General features: G+C 46.5%; 1 protein-coding gene across 13 annotated transcripts in view; it reads right to left on the bottom strand.

Annotated features, from left to right (window-relative positions):
* Kiaa1217 (KIAA1217 ortholog) overlaps positions 1–23988 on the bottom strand; it is a 302809-nt gene that overhangs the window by 30632 nt on the left and 248189 nt on the right. For 8 of the 13 annotated variants that reach the window (XM_051151246.1, XM_051151250.1, XM_051151252.1 and 5 more), the window contains 3 exons: positions 12456–12560; positions 11899–11948; positions 5726–5892 (listed from right to left, as the gene is read on the bottom strand). In XM_051151246.1, coding sequence (XP_051007203.1) covers positions 5726–5892; positions 11899–11948; positions 12456–12560 — 322 coding nt within the window. The remainder of the gene's footprint in view (positions 1–5725; positions 5893–11898; positions 11949–12455; positions 12561–23988) is intronic. The other 5 variants (XM_051151247.1, XM_051151248.1, XM_051151251.1 and 2 more) reach the window with 1 other exon arrangement.

Genomic DNA, 23988 nt, shown 5'->3' on the forward strand with positions numbered 1-23988 from the left:
GAAAGCTCATTTCCTTCCACCTTGCTCTTGCTTTTAGTGGAAGCATGCGTGCTGTTTCACCAGCAATACCATTTCCTGGAATGAAATGGCTCTCCCGCTTCTGTCTGCCTTGTTCTATTAATCCTTGTTTTCTGGTATCCATTGCTGTGGTGTCCTTTGTGCCTACCAGTCCGGGTGTTTCCTGGGCTCTTCAGTTTGTGGATTTATAACCTTCATCAAAGTTTGAAACAGTTGCACCCACTCTCTCTTGTGATAGTTTCCTGTCCACTGAACCCTGAGTCCTGCTCCATGGGTCACTGAACTTCAGTGTAACCCCTTCTTAACTCGGGGATGCCTGCTGTTGCTGTTTCCTATTGATTTCTTTGGCCAGTGGTTCATCTTTTCAGTCTATCTGTGTGTGTGTGAACTAGCAAAAATTCCACTTAGACAGTCTTTCTACCTTAACCTCCTGTAGCATTGATTCACATTTCCTTCTAAATCTTCGAGAGTAACTTGAGCAGCTTTTTGAAGTTGTTGCTCCTGATTTGATTGTCTCCATCACTTCTGGCCAGCTTCTATTGGCTGAGCTTTTCCCAGATTGTATTATCCACCATCATTCATGTCTAGCAGGTTTTTTTGTTTGTTTTTTTTAATTGCATGCCAGGCATAGAGTACTAGATCTTGCTGTTTTCCTTATAGATTTTGGGTATTCTCTGACAGGCCAGTCATGTGTGCCTTATTTTGTTATTGAGAGGATTGTTTCCACTAGGGCTAGTTTAGTCCAAAGATGGGGGAGGGAGGGGAAAGCCCTCTCGTAGTACACTTCATGCTGACGTATCCAATATGGTCTCCTCATTCTTGTTTGCCAAAACTTGAGCTGCTCCAGGCCTGGGTGGTCTCTAGGAAGATTCTGGCTTTTTGGTTCACTCACATGGTCTTTGCCTGGCTCAGAGGTCAGTTCATACTGCACAAGCTTGGCTTGTTACCCCATACCTGGCCCCCACACTAACAGAGTCCTTTCTATACAGAGGCTTCTCCTATTTGGCACTCCATTCTGTAAATGCTAGCTGCTTCAGCTCTCTGAACTTTGACCTTATCCCTTTACCCAGGAAGATGATTCCAGGATGCCTTGAGCTTCTGCATTCCATCTGAAGGTAGCTCCAGCAGACGCATGGCCCAACCGTGCGGTTTACCTCCTTTGTCTCCATTTTCCCGAGCAATCCAGGCCCATGGTATCTGTGGTCCAGTGTCTGCAAGTCACGTTCAGTATAGTTTCCATGTCTCTAGCTGTCAACAGTAGGATGGTGAGTGGAAATGCAACTGCAGCTCCTCCCTCTTAGCTGGAAACACAATTTATTGAAAATGCACTTGATGTTTTTGTAAGTGTACTTAGAATGTTCTTGGCCATTAAATCGTTTATTGGGCCAAGTGAGTTATCTCTGTCAACTTCATTAATAGTGTACGAAACTCCTTAAATCTAACTACCTCAAAATAGCCCTGTGCGTCCTCTGCTCCTCCCTGGTTTGTTAGGTGAAACCAGCCTTGGCAACATGGCCACCTAGCAAAATGGGCCGGATTCTGCAGTACTGCAGTACCATTGAGCGGTGGGTATACCGCCAACCAGGGAGTTTGGGAAGGGAAACCAGACCCCAGAATGACTCCTACCCACTCACGTACGATCCCCCAAGGTCTCAGGGAAGAAAACAAACAATGCCTGGTCACGAACACATGTTATCTGGGTGCTGCCTCACGGACTTAGACAGTCTCTTGTCTGAGATCTGACAGGAACTTGGTAAGTTGCTCTGTAACTCAACTGTCAACTCCTGTGTTCAGTCCACTTATCATTTCTACTTAGTTGAAGGAGGCACTTCTGTCCTCCAGGGGCCAAATTTTGGCGTGCTTTCCTCTGGGATACATATTCCCCTGACTATAATTTTGGACACCAGAAAATAAAAAAGACTCTAGCACAAAAGATACATTAAGATGACGGCTGAATTCTATCAGGGCAGATCCTGGAGCTGTGTCTCGCTGTCTCTTCTTTAATGTTGATCCCCCCTCACCAGGGAAAAACTGCAGAGTCCCAATAATCTTAAAAATGTAACGCTATGCTCAGAATAACCTAATTTCTTTTAAACTTACCAGGGAGTGCAATAAAGAGATAGGGGAGCAAGAGGGAAAAATATAAAGTGTGACGTGGAACCATAGAAGGTATTCTGAAATTCCCTCAGAAGGAAAACAGAAAAGTCTATGTGCTGGGACATTCTACAGAAATGGGATTATTCACCATTAGAAAAAGTAAATCTTTATTTATAAATCATATCAGGAAAAGTAATAGGCAGAGGTCAAAATTTTTTGCATTTGTTGAGTTACAAAGTACTTTGTTGCCAGCTTTGTGGACTCAGATTGCTTGGGAGTGAGCACACAGCAGTGTAACTATGCCACCAGCCTGTGGCCTGAAACAAATCTGATGGAGTGGAGGGCACAGCCGATGAGTGGGTGTGAGGAAGGTACACGGTGTGGAGTGGCTTGAGTTACCACCTTCTATCTTCTTCTGGGCTTACGGAGTGGTGTCATACTTATTCACATTCGTGGTAGCATTTATGAGAGCTGGCTGATCCCAGTAGGTCCACAAGGCATCTCATTGGACTGAACATCCATAATAACCCGAGAGCAATAATTTTTACCCTGGAATATTCTAGAATCACTAGCTTACCTGCCAGTCCATACCAATGAAGTCAGACTCTGGCAGAAGACTCGGTATATGTACTTTGGTGAAGGACCTGAGGGGACCCCAATGAGCAGTGTGGGTGGAATATGTCTGTGGCAGTTTGAATGAAAATGGCCCCCTAGACTAATAGGGACTGGCACTATTAGGAGGTGTGTTCTTTTTGGAGTAGGTGTGGCTTTACTGGAGGAAATGTGTCCCTAGGGGTGGGGCTTTGAGGTTTCAGATGCTCAAGGCAAGTTCAGTGTCTCACTCTTTCTTACTGCTGCCTGCCAGTCCAGATGTCGTTACCTCTCCAGCACCGTGTCTGCCTGCATGCCACCATGCTTTCTGCCGTGATGATAACGGACTAACCCCATGAACTATAAGCCAGCCTCATCTACATGTTTTCCTTATTAAGAGCTGCTGTGGTCATGCTGTCTCCTAACACCAATAAAACCCTAAGACAATGTCTTGTCTAGTCATAACCTGTTGGAAACTGGAGGACGGTGACTCACACAAACAGGGACTTGGTTGTCTTGATGGTCTCACTGACGTCATTTCCCCTCATCTAACCGTCCCTTGTGTCTGCTTCACAGTTTTATTCCTGCAAAGAATCCATCACTTCTGGAAATAGTATGTTCACATGTGATGATCTGCTACAGTCTAGGGCTTTCCAGTGATTTAATTATCTAATTACTGGAGCAGGCTGCCAAACACAGGAGAGCTCATTCGCTTTCCCTATTTTATAACACAGCTCGAAGAACATTTGAATTTCTAATTCAATTTCTGTTCTTCTGAGACTCTTCCAGAGAGTTCTGTGTGTCTCTGACGATAGCTCTATTGCTGGACTCCTAAGCACTCTGGGGCTGCATTTCATATTAGGCGGAGGATATCACCGTGCAGAAGGAGAATTGGTGCTGCCATGGCTTAATCACTCTTGTATTAAATAGACTCTTGTATTAAATAGACTCCCCTGGCCGAAAAGACACAAGTTTGTGGAGGAGGGAAGTTTGGGACATGGAGACTACAAAGGCTGGGGTGGAGATAGGATGGCGATAGCAGTCAGGCCGAGAAACAAAGCAATTATCTCCCCTAACATCTCTAAGCTCAAGGGCTGTTCACTCCCAGAGAGAGCCAATGGAATGGAAGCAGTTCTCTGGGGATAAAGGAACCCATAGGACTAAGATAGGACTGCTAAACCTTGGGCAAGAACTTCCTCATTAAGAAAGGCACAGTTTAACATTGCGCTGGCATAGGTTCCTCAAAGGTTGATGGGGCAGTAGGTGGTAGGAAATGGCTCAATGGGTAAGATTATTTACTGTACAAGGGTGAGGCCCTGAGTTTGAATCTCTAGCACCCATATAAAGAACAGGGCATGGCTGCACAGGCCTGTGACCTCAACACTGGAGGACCAGGACAGTGGAGCCTAAGAGTTAGCGAGTTGGCCAACCTAGTTGAAAGAGCAAGCTCTGTACAGTGTGCACACTGCATGTGCAGTGACAGATCCTGCTTCAAAGTGATAAGATGAAGAGCAATAGAGAAAGAGACCCAAGGTCCTCTTCTGGCCTCTGTACCCACAGGTGCATGCCTATATGCCTGTGCACTCACAAGCATACACCTCACACACATATACACCTTCACACCTCCCCACATACACATAAAATGAAGAAAAAAAAAAAAAAAGGCAAGGCAAGGAGACATTCATTCAAGATGGACTTTGACAAACGCCATGATTGGCGGCGGCGGGGGTGTGTGTGTGTGTGATTTAAGTAAACACACACCAAATGTCCCAGGTGTCTAGGACAGAGATAGAGAGTGGGTGGATGGTTGATGTCTGGGGATTAAGCAGTATGGGCTGTTTTGTCAGCCGTCACCATGTACTCCAGGGCTTCAAGAGGTTTCCCAAACCAGCTGCCCTTATTTTACATTTGAATTTTTTTCCTCTCAGAAGAGGTGATTCTGAGACACCATCTCATTATGCATTATGGCCTTGAACGCATGATCATCCTGCCTCAGCCTCCCAGGGCTGGGATTAGAGGCCCGAGTATGACTCCACACCTGGGTCTAGAGGCCCCTCCCTTCTTTCCACCTCTAGACACTGGTGGTGGGAAAGCATATTTTTAGCTTTAATTAGGTGGTAAGCCATGGTGGGTTTATGCCACTGGGCTGCAGAAAGAGCTGTGGTTCAAAGTCCTGCCTGCACCTCCCCACGTGGGCACTAGCTATTGAGGCTCTCCGCCCAGGCAGCTGCCCCGGCTCATGGGTGTGTTCCGCTTTTAACAATATTTGGATTATGAGCTTCTTAAAGGAGCTCAGGGAGATGTCTCCATAGAGGCCAAGCTAGGACCAAGCCCTCAATGTCCAAGCCCCTGCCACAGGCAGGGAGGGCAAGGCTGTACCGGAGGCAAGTGTGCGACCTCATGCCATGATGTGCCTCCCAGCTCCTTAGGACTCAAGCCAGGAGATAGAATATTTTATTTTGTCAGACTGATAGTGCTTGCTGACCAAGATCTGGGACACAAAGGGTTATTTTTGCCTTCTCTTTGATTCCCTATAGCTCACATATTCGTCAATAATGAAAAGGATAAGAGAAACCTTCAACACACTACCCAAATAAAATGCAGATTTTTTTCTCAACAGATCATCCACAGTAGCTTTTTTTTTACCCTTATGAATTCATCTTTTATGCTAAATTCATAGTTTCAACGACTTCATGGTTGCTTGAGGAGGAGGAGGAGCTTTTTCTTGGAGGAAGAGGGCTGGGCCACACTGAGAGCTGGCAGCCTTGGCTGGTAGGATACTCACATTTACTGTTAACAGAAGTTGTCATGCACTGGCTTTAGCTGTAGTCGGGAGATTCTAGACCAGGCTTACAGATAAACAAGGAAGCTGTGCCATTATGATCATATGATCAGCTAGCTCCTATGAAAAGTACAGTAATGTAGCCCAGGAAAGTTGCAGCAGGGCTGGAGATGTGGGGGACACAGAAATCAGACCTAGGGCCACTGAGACAGGGGACGACGCATCTGTGAGAAGTACCTGGAGCTGCCTCATTTGCTGGAGCTGCAGCCTGAGTTCAGCCACGTTCCGCCTCATGTCAAGCAGGCTGGTGTGGATGGACGAGGTACCGGCAGGCTGGGGTTGGCTGGGAGGCTGCGGGGACTCCAAAGTGCCCAGACTCTTCCCAGCAGAAACATGGCCCATTCCTATGAAGAAAACGAACAAATAAACAAACAAACAAACAAAAAACCCAGCAGAGGCCTTAGAATGCAGACAGCACCTGAGCTGTGAGGTCTGTGTCCACACAGATGACTGAACATTAATTAAGAGAAGCATCATGAAAACCATAGGTCACAGAACGCTAACCCTTGGTCACAGGATGTAGTCTGGGAACATCATGTCCAGGAAACTTCACTGCCATGGGACAGCAGAGCAGTATTCACAGCACGATGCCACATCAAGGAGGCTAAATGTTTATGCTGCTGCCAGCCCCATGTGTCCATCAGCCACCACCACCCACAACCCCTACGGAGGGTTTTATAGACAAAAACTGAAGAGTATATAAAAGTATAGCAGGAAGCACCAGCAGCAAGCACTTCTGGCTGCAAATATTCCGACATTCTTATTGCTAAGTTTTAGATTTTTAAAATCTGTATAGTGTATACCTGTCACTCTGAAGTAGGGGAGAATTTAATTTCTGGGTCTTTGGGGAGCATGCTCTGTTACCGTGCCCTACTGGCAGGCAGACATGGGACATGCTGGACATGGAGATGAGAAAGTAATCAAAGAGGCTGCTCTTGGCTAAATGCTCACCAGTTTCTAAAACCAAAAGAAGGAAGATTTCTGTACATTTTCACCCCTAATAAGAAAACATGCCTTTGCCTAAAATTCCTTAGGAAAGGAATTATAACACAAAGCAATGGAAAGAAGTGTCTAGGCTGGGGGCTCAGCTCAGGGTGGGGCACTCTGAGGCCCTGGGCTCTACTTCTAGCACTAAAAGGGCCATGCTAGAAAGGAAGGGCTCCTCGGCCCTTCTCCAGATGCCTCAGCCTCTGTCTTCCATTCACCTCACATAAGCATCATGCATCCGTGAGCCCATTGGGGACAGTCTGAACTGAGGATGGCTTACAGGGCCTGCAAGGTTTAAAGTGTTTACTAGATGGTGTGGCCACTTAAGGAGAGTGCAGGGGCATGGAACACGCCCCCAGAGTAAATGATGAGTCTGTATATCACACACACACACACACACACAGAGAGAGAGAGAGAGAGAGAGAGAGAGAGAGAGAGAGAGAGAGAGAGGGAAAAGAAGAAGAAGAAGAAGAAGAAGAAGAAGAAGAGGAAGGAGGAGGAGGAGGAAGAGGAGGAGTGAGCAAGAGACAGATAAACACACAGACAACACACACACAAACACACAAAATAGAGACAGATACAAGCAAACACATACAGGCACACACATAGACATACATATGAGCAAGAGATAGATACACACCTACACACCTACAAACACACAAAGACAGACACACACACACAGATAGGCACATATGAGCAAGAGACAGCTATATACACACGCATACTACATACATCCACCTACAGACTACACACACACACACACACACACACACACACACACACACACACACACACACTCGTGCGCCTTGCAGGGCAGAGTCTTGCATACCCTGTGGTGGTTATCAGTGGGCGCCTTACCTTTCTGTTGTGGCTCACCAAGTCCTTCACACTAGGATGACTGTCCAAAGATAGCTGTTCTACTGCCTCCAAGGAACCCCAAAAGGTTGGCACTTCTTGCTATTCTTATGTGCCTCATTGGTGACTCACACCGTTACCAGTCATGACTTGAGACACATGTACATGTGACTTTCCACTACGCTCAAGTCAAAGTCACCCCCAGAAGTCAGTATCTGCTACCTGTGCAGCTGTTGAAAACTGCTTTTCCACTGCGTGGGTAAAAAAGAAAAGAACATCTCTTGCTAGAGTGCTGTGTCATAATTAACTTAGTATCTTCCAAGGTCAGGTATTCTGACAGGGTACAACTACCTGGTCCAAGCAGTTGCTTTTGAATCAGCCAACGTCTGCCTTGTCTGTCTGTGTATGTGTAGAGGCATGTGGACACTCCTGACGTTATGCCATGTATCACCCGGAAACTGAATGGATCCGCTGAGGTGTCTCTCCAGTGAAAATAAAATGTTCTTCCTAGTCATCCTGTCTTGCCGGCTCCTCAGTCAAATGAAGGCCTAGTCCTTCTACACACCTGATGATCCTTGCACATTCTGGGGGTACTAGCTTACGTCACCAATCTTATTATAATTGTGTGTGGGGGGGTGGGGGTGTGTGTGTGTGAGAGAGAGAGAGAGAGCATGCATGTGTACACATGTGTGTGCACACACATGCATACATGTCAGTTTCCTCCTCCCAACTTTTAGTGGGTTCTGAGGTCAATCTTAGGTTGCCTGGTTTGTACAGCAAGCATCTTTACCCACTGAGCCAACGCTTAGAGAAGGCAGGCTCCAGTCTGCACGTTTATTTATTTTTAAATATTTTTTTATTATTATGCATACAGTGTTGAAAAGGACATCAGATCGCATTATAGATGGTTGTGAGCCACCATGTGGTGGCTGGGAATTGAACTCATGACCTCTGGAAGAGCAATCAGTGCTCTTAACCGCTGAGCCATCTCTCCAGCCCCACGTTTATTTTATTTTATTTTTTTGTTACAGCTGCATGTTGATAATAGGCTTCAAAACACATTTTTCAAAATCAATTTCTTTATAGAATCTATACTTATTTTTAAAATACGTCTCTATCAATTACCTCTGGTTCCACCGTGTGTGGTTTTTAGACCTACCAATTCACTGAAATGGCTGCTCATACAGTGGCCAGTGATGTAGGGAGCAATGGCACTCTCCAGGGAACGTCACTTCATTCAGCACACCCTTGGTCTTTGTTGTCTATCAGTCACTTTCGTTTCCTGTCTCACTGAAATGTCTCTCCCCCCCGGCTTCTGCATTCAGGGGCAAGTCCATCCTCTTACACCACCTGCCCAGCTCCTCCCACCCCCACCGTGGCCTACAATTATCTTTGGAGCCATGTACCAATAGCCTCAAGTCACCACCAGTCCTTCCTATAGGCAGATCACACTCAGTATCCCCATCCACCTCCCCAACTGCTTTCTGCCTCTTTCCATTTGACCTTAGCCAAGGTCACTATTATCCACCTCATTGTTTAGGCCAGAACCTGGGTACCATCCTCAATATCCAATTTTTCCATGTATGATATCGAGCAAGCAAATAACTCAACTGTGTTCTCTCTGTACACCTTAAATGGGCATTGGTGCTACCTTGTGGGCGAAGGAAGTCAGCACCTGTCACTGCCTAGCCAGACGTCTGGCCAAGAGTGAGCCTCACAGCTCTCGGTTGAATTACTCCTCTGAGCAGAATGCTAAAAAGGACTGAATGTCCTGTCTCTGTCTAAGGTCTCAGCCAGTACACAGCACTGGGGGACTGGGCGGGGAGGGGAGAGCCAACAGCTAGGCCTTGATATGCAGACTCAAGATGGGGAAGACCTAGTTGCTGGGGACTCCAAGTAGGTCCCCACTCACACTGGAGCCACAAGAGTTGGTATGCCACACCCACAGATGTCACACTCAGCTTCTTGCCAAGCCTAGTAGTAAGAGACAACAGGCAGTTTGTCCCCTAGGATCTTATTCCTTTCTGTATCCCGAGTAGGGTAGGGTAGGGATCTTGGTAAGTTATATCTTAGAATCATTACCACCACCACCATCATCATCACCAACCACCATCACCATCATCAGCATCAGCATCATCATCATTATCATCATCATCATCAAGCATCATTATCATAATGTGTTGGGGCATGGAGAGTGCACATGACATGGCATGGAGGTGCAGGTCAAAGCACCTGCTGGAGTCTGTTCTCCCCTTCTGCCTCTATGTGGGTCCTGGGGATTGATATTGGCAAGCCTGCACATTTACCCACTGAGACCTCTCCCTGGCCCCTGGCTAGTTAATCTCAATATGAATCTTAACAAGTGTGAACTTGTTGTACCTTGTTGTGATAGAACTAATACTGGTGTGAGATTTAGGAAGACTGCCTGTCATTACCTGGTGGGGATTCTGAACATCTTAACTTACTGTAAGTCTGTTTCTCTTTGTATAAGATATGAATAACAATGTTTTCCTCATAGGGTTAGGAATGTTAATTGAGACCATAAAGAATGTAGCACACATGGTGTGCCTCAAAAGCGAGAGATGCCTTCTGCTTCCTTATGGTTACAGGGAATTACATATTTCTAATGTAGCCAGGACGTCTGGATTTCATTTGTGTTGACCTTTGCCCAAACAAGTTTCTTGGCTTTTATATAAGTCTGTTATTTGTCTCTACACTGTGATAGCACTGCTTTTCTTATAGTTTACTTTCTAGGACTATAGAAGTATTAATATATTTTGTGCACCGTGCAGGCTTCTATGGCAACTAAACCCCCGTGGGCAATATTTAGCCTTGATACGTTCCTTACAAGGAGAAAGACCGAAATGGGCAGAGACACAGGAGTGAAAATCACCCACATTACCAATGGCATTGCCAATCTCCCACATTAAAAATCAAAACAAAACAAAACACAACACAAAACCACATGGCCACTACTACCTTCTGTCCCCTGGAATTCCTGATCACACACTTGGAAGCATAGCCAAAGAAACTACACTTGCTTCTTTGGCCTTGCTCAATAATGGCATTTACAACAATTTCAAAGTGGGGAAATCAGACACCTTGCATATCTTTCAAGGGACTGGCATATAGTAACATGGAAGGATGAGATAGAGTAGTGGGTATGTGAACTGTGTGTCACGTGTGTGTGGCTGTGTGTTCTGATTTCTTGTCTGCAACAAGGAAATAAAAATGGTACCTACCCATTGGGGATAGACATTAATGGCTTAATGCATGAACAGTGCCAGGCACACAGTAAGTGCTCCCTAAAAGTTTCCTTATTACTACTCTACAGAAATCAAGAGAGCATCAAAGCTTACAAACCCACATGCACACCTTGATCAGGATGCTGTACAGGACACTCATCTTTCCCAGAGTAGATTTCAGAGGCATTGAAGGCTTTAGTGTTTAGAAGTTTCATTTTATCTCCTTGGGTTCATAATAAGTAAGAAAATGAATGAATAATTATCCCCAAAGCAAACTGGCAATTGCTCTGAAGATGAGTTAGTGATTTCTATAAAGTCACTGGGTTCAGCCCAGGCTGCAGATTGATTTCTAAGCTGAATGCTGGAGAAACAGCCCTTATAACTGAGTGCTAGGCTTTGCTCGGCCTGAGTGGAGCCAGGGGTGGGGGGTGGGGGCTAAACCTTTGCTCTCAATCCTATCCACACTCCTGTGCTGCGGGAAACTACAAGATGCGGCTTCCCCCCAAATTAGAGGTTCTGCACAACTGGCTGCTGGCTTTTGTAGGGACTCGGCATGTAGGCACACTCCTACCATGATCTGTTCCAAAGCCCGTGGGCAGGAAGAGAGCGTCTTGTGCAGAGAGGCCTGCCTGGGGACCATTGGATCAGGCTGTTACCACCCAGATGTGGTGACACCAGGAAAGCCCTAAATCATGTTCATTCTCTTTTCCCTTCGAGACTTATGTAAGTGCTCACTCATTCACTCTTGTCCGTTCCCATATTACACCCGGCTAATGTCCTTCCCCAGGGTGGAGTCTGCCAGTGGCTTCACTTTCCACTTAAGGGACATCTTTGCCTCCACCTGTAAGGATCCTCTCTTCTTTCCTATCCCTAAGTTCCAGGTACCCTTGCTACCCCCTCCATCACTCTTCTAGGGGGGATGCTTTCAATACAGGCAAGCCCTGTTGGGTAAATTTGTACCCCATCAATCTTGATACTCAACACGCATATATTTTCAACTTTTCTATGAATTCTAAGTTCTAGGCAGTCAGCGCAGTATCTTACATTTTACCATATACACTGGACACACCAGGACCGGGAACAGAAGTAAGGTCATATGGATGAGTGAGGCCATTTCTGTACTGCAGGAAGCTGCGGTAGCTATGGAGTTCTTCTGGGTGGCTCTGGAATCCTCCCAACTGATTCGGAGACACACTGAGTCCTTGGGAAGCTAGCCAGAGCCGCCTGAATCTCATGGCCTCCAGAGCTCCTGGGAACACTCACCTGCACCATCTGCTTGGTTCCTGTTGGCTGTGGCTTTCATCATTTTCTCACTAAATAAAAGAAAAAACAAAACAAAAAAAAAGAGTCAACTCTACAGTGTTCCTTGACCCTTCTACTCTTAAGAATTAGCAGTGATGGATTAAGCAATGGAGGTGTTTGACATCAGCTGCCACAGATGGAAAAGGCTTCCCAGGTGTGTGCTGACACAGGCGGATGCGGCTGGGTGCGCAGTGATTTTCAGATGGCGGCAGATGCGGACACGCATGGATGGTAGTGGCAGGCATTGCTCGGCAAGTGGTCCAGGAAGCCACATGCACTGGGAAGCCCTCTGACCCTTCTTGGGCCAAAGTGTTAGCTTTGTCCAAGAATTACCAGGAGGAAAACAAAACCAAAAGAACAAACCCCACACCATGATTTATAAAGATGTAAACATGTCAGCCCTAAAATGATCATGGAGAAACGAATTTCACTGAATGGATGGCTGTAATGATTAAAGAGAAGCGGGTTGAATTATTATTATTATTTTTTTTTTCACTGCAAGGCTTGCTTCTTTTTACCTAGATGCCTCTTTGCTACTACTTGTAATGGGCCCTTTAAAAAGCGCAGACTGAACCAGGCCAGTCAGACTGGCAATCTGCTTCTCCATGGCTTGCATCCTCTCTCTGAAAAACAAGAGAATTGTTTGTTAAAGCTCTGTTGACTTTCCGACTGGTTCTCCTAGGTGAATGATCCACCTGAGGGTTATAAAAGGCACCACCCAGCAGGCTACCAAAGTCCACTCAAACACAGAGAACTGCAGATCCTTGGCTGAGGACAAGATTCATTGATAGGAGTTGAGAGAGGAGACAGTGACCCCACAAAATAAAGACAATGCACAGGCGATCAGTGGCCTCCAGGAAAATAGCATCTCCCTCAGATGGTCACACAGCATGTATTTTTCAGCCTTTTTGCCCTGTTTTGTTGTTTACCTTCCATGAGAGGAGACCTCAGTGGGATTGGTGATAAGTGGTCCAGACCCTGCATCCATTCATGCCTTTAGGCTGCTTTTCACAGCTGGGATGCTGCAGGCTGGTTTTGGTGTGACTGATGGAAATATTTATTGTATACGTAGTTATACTTGTTTCATAGCCCAAGGGCAGACAAACAACTGTCTCTTGTCAACACCATGGAGAATACAATTGAAATCGATATGAGTTTGGGAGCAGATGATGCTCAGTCTAACAGTGTAGAAGCCTTAGCCTGGGGGATTTTATAGGATCAAGGAAGAAAAATATAGTCAACAACTCAATCATGAACATGCTAATAAAAATCCTCCTAGTTGCTGCCTATGGCCAGGTACTGTACCTTTCTCTTCAGGGCTCCCTATACTATGGTCAGGTATTTGAAACAGGTTCACATTTTTGCAACTTAGACTATGGATGTATCACAGAACCACATGATAGTGGTTCCCATGCTACAAACAGCATGCTCATACAACGTGGCTCTTCAGTGCAAGCCAACAGCTTTACCTGGTACTCTATGGAGCTAGAACCGCAATCCATCCTTTCCCTACAGAAAAGCAGCTGGTGAGGTTGGGCTATGGAGAGACAGGACATCTTATCCCGAACTCTGCAGTAGTCAAGAGTGTCCTTGACCTTTGAGGCCTTGAGTCTTACCTTTGGACTAATGTCTTGAATGCTTTATTAGGTACTAAGTTTATCTTTGTAACTACCAGCTTCTGGTTTGACAATTTTATGTGCTCTCTTCAGTTTAAACTCATGGTGCGGTGATGACATGAGGTTTCTTACATGTATGTCATGTAGTGTAGTAGATAACAATTGTAAAAACGCAAGCACCCCCACCAAGTGATATACGTCTGAACAGTATGACCACTGTTCTACTGGGGTAGAAATAATCTCAGATGCCAAGTATGGACGCACATCTCCAGACTGACTGTAGATATGCCCAGGCACAGAGGTGGATGCCAACCTCTGAAGCGAACCATCTTCAGGCACCCCTGTGAGCTTGGCCTCCTACTTACCATGAAAGGGTCATGGGTCAAGGAAAAAGCTAGTAAACATTTCAAATAAAAAAAAAATCAAGTTAGTAAAAACCTGCCAGAATCCCCATGTTTATTGGTAAGCCATAATGGCATCTCAGAAGTGATAAGGGTGGTGGTTGATCACTGTGCCTGCCATATAAGAGACACGGATACACACAAACACTTGGAAAGTGACTTTCTTTGGGGGGAAATGCCAGTAATAGAGTGAAAGTTGGTTAGCTCTGTCATTCATTGCACAGAAGATGGAGAGAAAGGCAAGGTACAGGCAGGTGCACAGCTACAAGGAATAACCAAGAGCCTGCTAAGAGGGAAGGGGCAGGAAGAAATCTCTGCAGCGTAACACTGGCTATGGATGCAGTGCAGACCCACTGGCACTGTAACATTGGCTATGGATTCAGTACAGACCCAATGGCACCAACCACAACACTGGCTATGGATGCAGTGCAGACCCACTGGGACTGTAACACTGGCTATGGATGCAGTGCAGACCCACTGGGACTGTAACACTGGCTATGGATGCAGTGCAGACCCACTGGGACTGTAACGCTGGCTATGGATGCAGTACAGACCCATTGACACCAACCACAACACTGGCTATGGATGTGGTGCAGATTAGGGCTAAATCAATTGGTCAAAAGCTTTCATTATCGTGTCTTATAAGGGGGCATGGCAGCACATTAAAAACCACGCCAAAAAGCCTAGCTACAAGACCTATCTTTAACTGGATCATCACTGGGCACAGAATCACAGAGCATCCCAGCAAAGGCTGGCTAGCCTTATGAGAGCCCATAGGGCTTCCTTGCATTTTTCTTTGGCTCAGTAGGAGTTAGACTTCTCCACCAAGCTTCCCCCGACAGTGGTTTTGGGGTACAAATTCTTCAATTGCACCCCACTGCCTGATTCTTCAGGGACGATACCAACACAAGCATAGAACTGCCTGGAGGGAGAGTTTAGATGCTTGGAGTAAGAGCCCTATGTGTAATGTAGGTATCCACATGGTTGGTTCTGTACATAGTAACCATGAGTCAGGGAATGAAGACTTCCTGAGTGGCCTCTTCCAGGCTGTGGCATCAACAGGGCCATTAGGGAGAGGACACCTCCCTGCAGCTTATAGACACCTGAGCTGACAGCAGAGGGGCCACAGTTCTCTCCCACTCGCATGTGGGGTCAGTGTGGTGCAGGCAGAGATAGGCAGCACAGTAACGGACAGCACAGTGACCACAAATGTGTGCGCCAATGTCTCAGCCAAAACCATTTCCTGAAAATACAATTCTTTTGACAGACGGTAGTGAGAAAACTTCTTCCCTATTTAATCATCGAAGTGTTTCTGGTTTCAGGATTCATTGGAGGGAGATTACCTGATTTATAAATTCATAAATAAAATTGTCTTTCCATTTCATGGTTGGTAATCTGGAAACAATTTTATGGTGTAACTAAATTACAGCAACTGGAAACTTATGCAGCCTTCTCCCGTGATGAAATGTTATGAAGTATGTTTAATGTGAAGAGGGAAAAAAATGAGAGAAATGCAGCGGGAGATGGGAAATTAAACACGACCCTGTCATTTTACTGCAGTGGCAATTCTGCATGTTAACCATCAGAATATTAAGGATGCTTAGGCTAATTCTCGCCAATTTCGCTTGGTTTAAGGCATTACGGGTTGGTGTAATTACTGTCAAAAAGACGGTTCAAAAATGATTTCATAAACCATTTTCTATCATTCCATAAATTGTACTTATGTGATGACTAGGGTCGGTTAACTAGTCATTTAGTGCTGCAAGCCAGCTTGGCTGCACAAATCTTTTTGAGGCCCATATCTAACATGAATAAAGAATATAAGGAAGACCCAAGGAAGGTGCTGTTCCCATCAGCAATTGGCCTCTGACTTTACCGGCATCCCTCCCTGCCCTGGTCTGTGTGTGCAGGGGAAGCAATGCCCAATGCTAGAGGGCCAGCTTCTCTCTTTGGAGCAGGGGTTGGGGGGCCTTTTATGTTCCAGAAAATATTTTTAGCCAGTGAGTTCATTTATGTGATTTTTTGATTCAAGTTTCACCTTTAACCGCTTTTGATTACGGACTGTGCTTTTGTTCTGAAGGAAGCCTCCTTGAGCGTGGATTGGTTCCTTATCTTTGTATAGTTAAGCCAATTTTGTGCCAATTAGGCATCAGGTAAAGACCATACCAAGTGAAGACCATTAATTCTTTATGATGACTCCCAAATGGTGTGTGCAAGCATGTGCGATGAGGCTGTGCATGCCCATGTGTGTGTGCACGTGCACATGGAAGCCAGAGGGTGATGCTGAGTATCTTCCAGAACCATTCTCCATCTTATTTTTGCAGTCTCTCAGTGACGTAGGAGCTCACTAATTCAGTTTGGCTGGGTGGCCAATGAGCTTCAAGAACCCGCCTGTCTCCACATCCCCAGCAACCCACAGGGTAACAGAGGCACGCTGCCTGCTCTTGTATGTATGCTGGGGATCTGAATTCAGGCCCACACGTCCTTGTGGTAGACGAACTGAGCCATCTCCCCAGCCCCTAAAGAATATGCTTTCAAAGATATGAGAAAGATACGGAGGAGCTGGTTGAAGCCTGTGAAGAAGCTGATGTGCACCAGAAACTCAGTCCGCCTTAGCCAGTTGCCCATCATTAAAACTAGCTGCACAAGGCAGTACAAACTCCAGAGACTGAGACTGCTGTTCTGAGTTCTATGCTTGTTGCTGTTCCTACTTGCAATCATTGGGGGCGGGGCGGGGGGTGGGGAGGGAGAGTCTACGCTTATTTGCTAAAAGAAGCCTGGTTTCCAGCCAGTGGCATTGAGGGGAGCGGCTGAAGCCTTGCAGAAGAAAGCCATCATTGGAGAGTGCCCTTGAAGGGGATGGTCAGACCCTCACTCTTCCTCCCCTCCCCAAGTTTCCTGTCTGCCCTGAGGTAAAGCAGCTTCCTGCTCCCAAAGCACTCCACGCCACGCTGTTCTGCCTCGTACTAAGCACTGGACCGTTGACGCAACCAACTGCAGACTGAGGTCACGACCCCTCCAATTAATTGTTCTGACTTTTAAGTTGTTTACCTCAGATATTTAGTCAAGGCAATGGAAATCTGAACAACAACAACCTGAACAAATCTTAACATGTACACACACACACATACACACACACACACACACACACACACACACACACTACCACCGCCGCCGCCGCCACCACCACCACCACCACCAAGAAAGTGAGACTGGTCAATGACCACAGTCTGTGAAGATTACTAACACAAGGGGTCACCGTTTCCACACAGTGCCTTCCCCAAGACCAGTGTCTCCACAGGGAGAACGCTGACAGAATTAAACCCTCCAGTCTTAGAAGAACTGAAGGCATTTTTTCCACTGCTGGATAGCGACCAGGTTTCAAGCCCTTGCATGTTCATGCCCTGTTTCTAGGGTATGAGAGGAAAAACATGCCTTAGCTAATGAAAGGTGCTGTTTGCGGGTGAGGTCAGCAGAGCACTGGAATGCAGATCCTCCATGCTCTGCTGAAGTCTTGCAGGCAGCTAACCACTGAGCTTTCCGTTTCTGACCTAAGTCACCCAAGTGGGGGCAAGCTGGGCAACTAAGATACTGTTCCTGGATCTCTGAATAAGCCTGCCTTCTCACTGAGGCTCCTGGACCCATTGATGGATGTGGATGGAGCTGGCAGTTAGGGTGTTTATGCACCTGCCCCTCTGGAGTGACAGGAAGGCCAGGTGTTCTTTGTCCTCCCTACTGTGGCTTCAGCCATCTCCATGTGTTCCCTGCTTCTGAATTTAGAATTATTTAGGAGAATCTGGGAGGCACGGGTGGAGGGGCAACCATAATCAGAATATATAATGTGAGAAAAAAAACCTATTTTCAATTAAAAAAGAAACAGTTGATAAAAAGAAAAAAAAAAAAAAACCCACCAGAATTACTTGTCACTGGGTGGTGGAGGTGCACATCTTTAATTGCAGCACGTGGGAGGCAAAGGCAGGTGGCTCTCTGAGGTTGAGGCTCGCCTGGTCTGTAGAGTGAGTCCCAGGATGGCCAGGGCTGCACAGAAAAACCTTGTGGAAAAAAATTACTTAAGTTGCCTTCCAAAATCATGAATCCCTCATATTTGTGGGTGTTCCAGCTGCCTTTCTGCCACACGTCCATGTTAGTTTTCACCACCAGACAAGAAGCAATTTAAAAGAGAAATGATCTATTGTGTTTCATAGTCTGAGAAAACACAGTCCATGTGTGGGCCCCTCGGAGCAGTAGCATGTCTCTGGGACTCCTCTTGACAGACAGACAGACAGAGCAGAACAGACAAGCAGCCAGCAACAGGGCTGGGATACAACCTTCAGTGCACTCTCTAGCAAGTTAGTTCCTAAAGGTTCACGGCCTAAGAGCCGGGCGTAGTGGCGCACGCCTTTAATCCCAGCACTCGGGAGGCAGAGGCAGGCGGATCGCTGTGGGTTCAAGACCAGCCTGGTCTACAAAGTGAGTCCAGGACAGCCAAGGCTACACAGAGAAACCCTGTCTCAAAAAAACAAAAACAAACAAACAAACAAAAAGGTTCACGGCCTCCCCAAAGAGTGCCACCAGCTGGGGACCAAGTATTCAAACATATGAGCCTGGGGAGCCGGGGGGGCGTGGCCCAGGGGCCATCATTTCATAGTTAAAACGATTCCTTATTCCAATCTGCCATCTTTTGTAGCCTTAACATCCATACCACCAACCCTTGTAGAATAGCACAGATTCTTTTTTTTTTTTTTTTTTTTTTCCCTATTACACTGTGACTTCAGGTTCCAACCTAGAATGGTGTTGCCTTCTAGACCTGAAAATCCAAAATTGTGTTTAAGCAGATCAGCCTTTAATTTTCTTTGGGTCCCTTATTCATACAGACGTCTCTGTATCCTGGCGTGTCCTTCTAGCAGTCAGCCAGCAGTACTGACTAGTGAGTCCCTGAGGGCTTTCTTGTTCCTTATGTTTTCTGACGTTCAGACCAAAGACACCAGCCCTGTGGCTATGGCCTATGGTGGTACAAAATGTTACATGTGATGGTGGGGAACATGTGGTGGAGGAGACCTCTCCAGCGGCATGATGGTTAGGAAGATGGGGTTAGGGCTAGGTGAGGAAGAAGCAAAAGGACAGGATCCTGATACCCACCCCCCTTCAAGGCTCTAGACCCCAGCTCCTTAAGGCTCCACTACCTCCAACAGCACTATAAGACCAAGTCTTTAGGGTATGTTTCAGATCCAAATTATAATAGTGCCTAGTGAGTACCACTGTAACCCACAACCCCAATCTTGCTTCTAGGCTCTTTCCTAGCCTTCTGGATCTCATGCTAGCCTGGCTTTTCTGACTGTCTGAGGATGGTAACAAATGACAAGTTATGGCCGCCATGACACTTCTAAATGTTATAATGTCATTTTCTATTGGTTTCCAGGAGACAGGGTGAGGTATCTTCTTACTAGGCAGTTGGTCATGCTTTCCCAAGCCAGATTAAAAGACAGTGGCTAAAGCAATGGTGTTTATCTGAGACTCACTGCATGTGACATGATGACCACTGTTGCTGCTACGGTGCTCATGATTGAACCTGGGGTCCGTATACTGTCATGGAGCTGCGCCTGAGCCCTGCACTGGCTTTATGATGCCGAAAAATATGCGTATGTGTGGAGAAGTCTGGTTTGAAAGCAAGACTGGAACTCCGTTGGTGGATGAGGGCATAGGCTGTTTATACATGCTCTGAGGCGCTGAAAGAATGAAAGTCTACAGTGTGGTATGAGGAGGAAACGCCAGAGTTGGTGGTGTTCCCTCTCCTCCTTACTTCTTCACAGACTAGAAACCGCTGCTGTTTATTTTCCTCAAGGCCATGGAAGAGGGCTGATTATCAACTTCAGGTTCACTTTGGCAGTAACTTTGGGTGTAGGCACCAGGACAGGAAATGAGGAATCATGACACAGGAATGTTCTCTTCTTGAGCAGGCCTCAGACAGCCTGAAGGGGGACATAGGGAGTTACACCCATACTAGGACTGTGTGGGGTGCTTGTATCCTTGGCACTGTCTACAAAGAGCTCCTGGAGGAACAGCAAGAAGTCAGCTAGAGATGCAACTCTTCCTAAGAGCTGCCACATGACCCAAATACGGTAGCTGGATGGAGTGGGTGGGGCACACAGACTGACAGTTTTAAAGAGGGCAATAGAGCAAGCACGGTGGTAGTAAGCCAACTCAAATGTAATGCCAGCAAAGCCACCAACCAGGAACTGACCAAGATTTGTGTCCTAACTTACACAGGTGTAACTTTTTTCCTCTAAAGATTCAACCAACATTTATGTTGTAGGAAACAAAGACATAGAAGTGAGGACACACACACACACACACACACACACACACACACACACACAGAGAGACACAGACACTTGCGTGCATGCACGCACGTACGCACACACGCACGCACATACGCAGATAACCAGAACAAGCCTAGATGCCCGGCAGGACTAAGGAGTAGTTGAGTTACTGTGCCTACAGTGGAATGAAGAAGGGCAGGACAATAGAAACCAGTGCCAGGCAGCAGGAGGGACGGCCTTTGGTGGTCTTTCTCAGACCCCACAGGAAGGGTGAATCCAGCATTACGCACAAACCAGTAAGATTTTCAGAATGAAAGGGAGCCATGGTTACTTTGTAAAGAAAGCAGAGAGGAATCAGACTGCCCCCCCTCCCCTTCTAGCTAAACCGTGCATTCTTCCCGGACGTAGGTCATTTTTAGGGCCTTGGCTTTGACTGAATTCGATGGTAGCTGACCCGAGGACATTTAGGGACTTGCATTTTAATAGGGGCCCGCGCCTTCTCTGCTGAGACCAGCCTGCAGTGGACGGACTTGGAGTGGGGAGTCAGCTTAGAAAAACCACAGGATATTCAAGAACAGCCTCTCTCAGCTGATGGCATTTGGGCGAAGTCCTGAGGCTGGAGAGGGGCCAGGCAGGCGGTGGCTGTTCAGTGGCAGTAAGAATCAGGCAGGCACAGCCACAAACTCATAATCTTCAAAGCAGGCAAGTCCCTGACAAGTTCAGACGCAGGGACCAGCACGCAGGCAGCGGAGTTCATGGCAGAGAATGGCAAAGGGCTGCTAGCGTTTGGACTATCAATGTCTTCCGAAGGTCCCTGTGCTAAAGGATTCACCCCCTAGCCTGCGGTACAACCGGGGGAGTGGAAACTTTAGGAAGTGGTACCCATGGAAGGGGGCTAGGTCATCGTGGGTATGCCCTGGATGGTGATGCACAACCTTGGCTCATCTTGCTTCCTGGATGCCATGAAGTACCGAGGCTTCTTCTGACACACATACTCCTGCCTTGATAAAGGAGCAACCCGAGCCTTGAGGCGATAGGGCGAAGTGAAGGTGGGCTTAAGTCTATGAACCTATGATCAACGGGCCCTTCCCCTTAGTAAGTTGAATGTGGCTTAGCTGTCTTGTTACAGTGATGGAAAGGGCACACGGAGCTCAGTTCTCAGCACTCTGAGGTCACAGGGCCTAAAGGCTCTGCCATTGTTAAATCATGTCTGAAATCCATCTGGAGTCAGGATCCTAGAACTGCTAGGCTTCTTCTCCGTTAGGAGGAACTCTTTCAGCCCTCATAATGTTTTCCATTCTGGTTTAGTAATCCTGACTGAAGGAGAGGAGAAAAAAAAAAAAAAAAAAGAAGGGTGTGCCAAGCCAGGCAAGTGGGTCAAAGCTCAGACACACCCAGGCCAGGGCTCACAGGGCGCACTGAAGCCCCATGGGGTTCTTCGCAGCGCAGTAAATGCAGTGGGGAAGCACTCCCAGTAGTTAATCTACTTCACAGTTTACTTCTGGTGCAAGCTGTACTGGTTGGGACCTGAAAATAGCTCCAAGTCAGTGAGTGACAAGACACAGTTGCCTCTTGGATCTGGATGGCCAGGGTCAATGGATAGCTTCAAGGTTTTATGTCCACAGAGCTCTTCTTGGTACAAAGTGGGTTTTGTGGCTATTTTCATTAGAACTGTACAGAACCCATGATGGGGTGGGGATGGGGGGGGGCCTCGCCATATTACAGCAGACACTGAGTTCCAGCAAGGGAGAGTTTCTTCAGGAAATATGGCCGATTTGCCAGCACAGAACAGTGACCATGGCTTTTCTGCTAGGGTGACACACAGCCTGAGGTGAAGTGTTTCATTTCCTGTTGGCTCTGCCAGGCAACGCTAGCTATCACACCCTAGAGCAAGCCAGCATGAAATCATCAATTTTAAGTTTTCTTTCTCTTCCCTAAGGGTATTTTTCAATATATACGCTCTGGAGTGGCATCACTTTTTTTTTTTTTTAAATACAGGTACAAACTGGTCGGAATAGATGTTCATTTCCGTTTACCCTCAACTGACAGACAGTGTCAGAAGCTATGGAGAGATGGTCCTCAGGTGATTGTGAAAATACGATCTACCATGCCAATCCTTTCTTTGACAGGGTCTCACAATATCACCTACATTGTTTTTAACTCTTGATCTTCCTGCCTCAGCCTCCTGTGCTTCGGGGAATGACAAGAGTGCCTCAGAAAAGTAGGCTCCTGCCTACTTTAGTTGTAAAGTCCTAGTGTGGACTCCAAGAAATACAATGACTCAGGGCTGGGTGGTGGTGATACACTCCTTTAATCCTAGCACTCGGTAGGTAGAGGCAGGCGGATCTCTGAGTCTGAAGCCAGCCTGGTCTAGAGTGAGTTCCAGCATATTCAGGGCTATACAGAGCAAATTCTGTCTTGAAAAACCAAACCAAAAAGAATGATGCAGAAAAAGAAGAGATACATTTCCCCCCCTCCTGAGACAGGATTTCTCTGTGTGTAGCCTTGGTTGCCCTGGACTCACTTTGTAGACCAGGCTGGCCTCGAACTCACAGAGATCCGCCTGCCTCTGGCTCCCTGAATGCTGGGATTAAAGGCGTGTGCCGCCATTGCCTGGCAGAAAGACATTGCTTATCTGTGCCTTCTCTAATGTTCTTATTGCCTGTCACCTTCTACTTACTCGTGGGTGATAGAGGAGGCAGGGACCTACTACCTTAGTTACCAGACAGTAGGAAGGCAGTGTGGTGTTGAGACCTGGGGTTACTCAAATGGCTCCAGTTAGCACACTCTTAACTGTGTCTCCTTTTTATTTTCTGTAAAGTCAGGCTTCAGGACAGTGACCTCCAAATTCCTTTTAACTCTGAGGGTGGACAAGGAGGACATGACTTGGCTCACAGCAGTACAGTGGACATAACTGATTGTTTTAAAGACCTGCCACTTTTCGAAGGTAGGAATTAATGCTTACACTTGGCTGTAAGTTTCGAGTCACATCAGTCATGAAAAGAAAGCCTAGAGTTTAAGTAAGGATAAATGTCATCTACGTGCCCATTGGTGGGAGAGACAGGGAATCCTAACAGAAGCTAAGATGTGATGTGGCCACCATGAGAGCCCCAGTTACTTAGATGAGCCCTGTTTTCAGCCTGGGGACAGTCACAGGGATTCCTACAGCTTCAAGGAGGCGGGGTCTGCCCCTAAGGTTGGACCGTGGAGAGGTTCTGGTTGGTGAGGAAAAGGAATTATCTGAATGTTAAACTGTTTAGGCGACTGTTTCCCTTCCTGTCAGACTCGAAACTTCTGATTGACAGCACCTTTTGAATAGTCAGAAGAAATAGTCATGTTTTAATTGGACCTAATTACTGACAGGTGGCACATTTTCCTCAGAAGAAGTTAGTTTTGTTTAAAGTAGCACAGACTTTATAGTGGTCATTCTCTCATATCTTTGACAGAGTATCTTTGGGGTAAATATAAGGAGGGCTATCTTCATAAATCTGTTAGATGGTCAAACATTTATTAGACGTCTGTGGCCTGGATTCAGCCGTCTATTGCACGGCTACCAAATATTCCTTACTCATGAGGTTATATTCCTGGAAATGTAGTAATAATTCAATGTATCAGCACCTACTTGATTTCTCAGACTGGCAAAACACCCTATCGTGACATCATTTTATAGGTACCATAATGGTAGAAATATAGCCAGCTTTGGATAAAGACCAG

Source organism: Acomys russatus, chromosome 9 (assembly GCF_903995435.1).
Source record: "Acomys russatus chromosome 9, mAcoRus1.1, whole genome shotgun sequence".
NCBI lineage: Eukaryota > Metazoa > Chordata > Mammalia > Rodentia > Muridae > Acomys > Acomys russatus.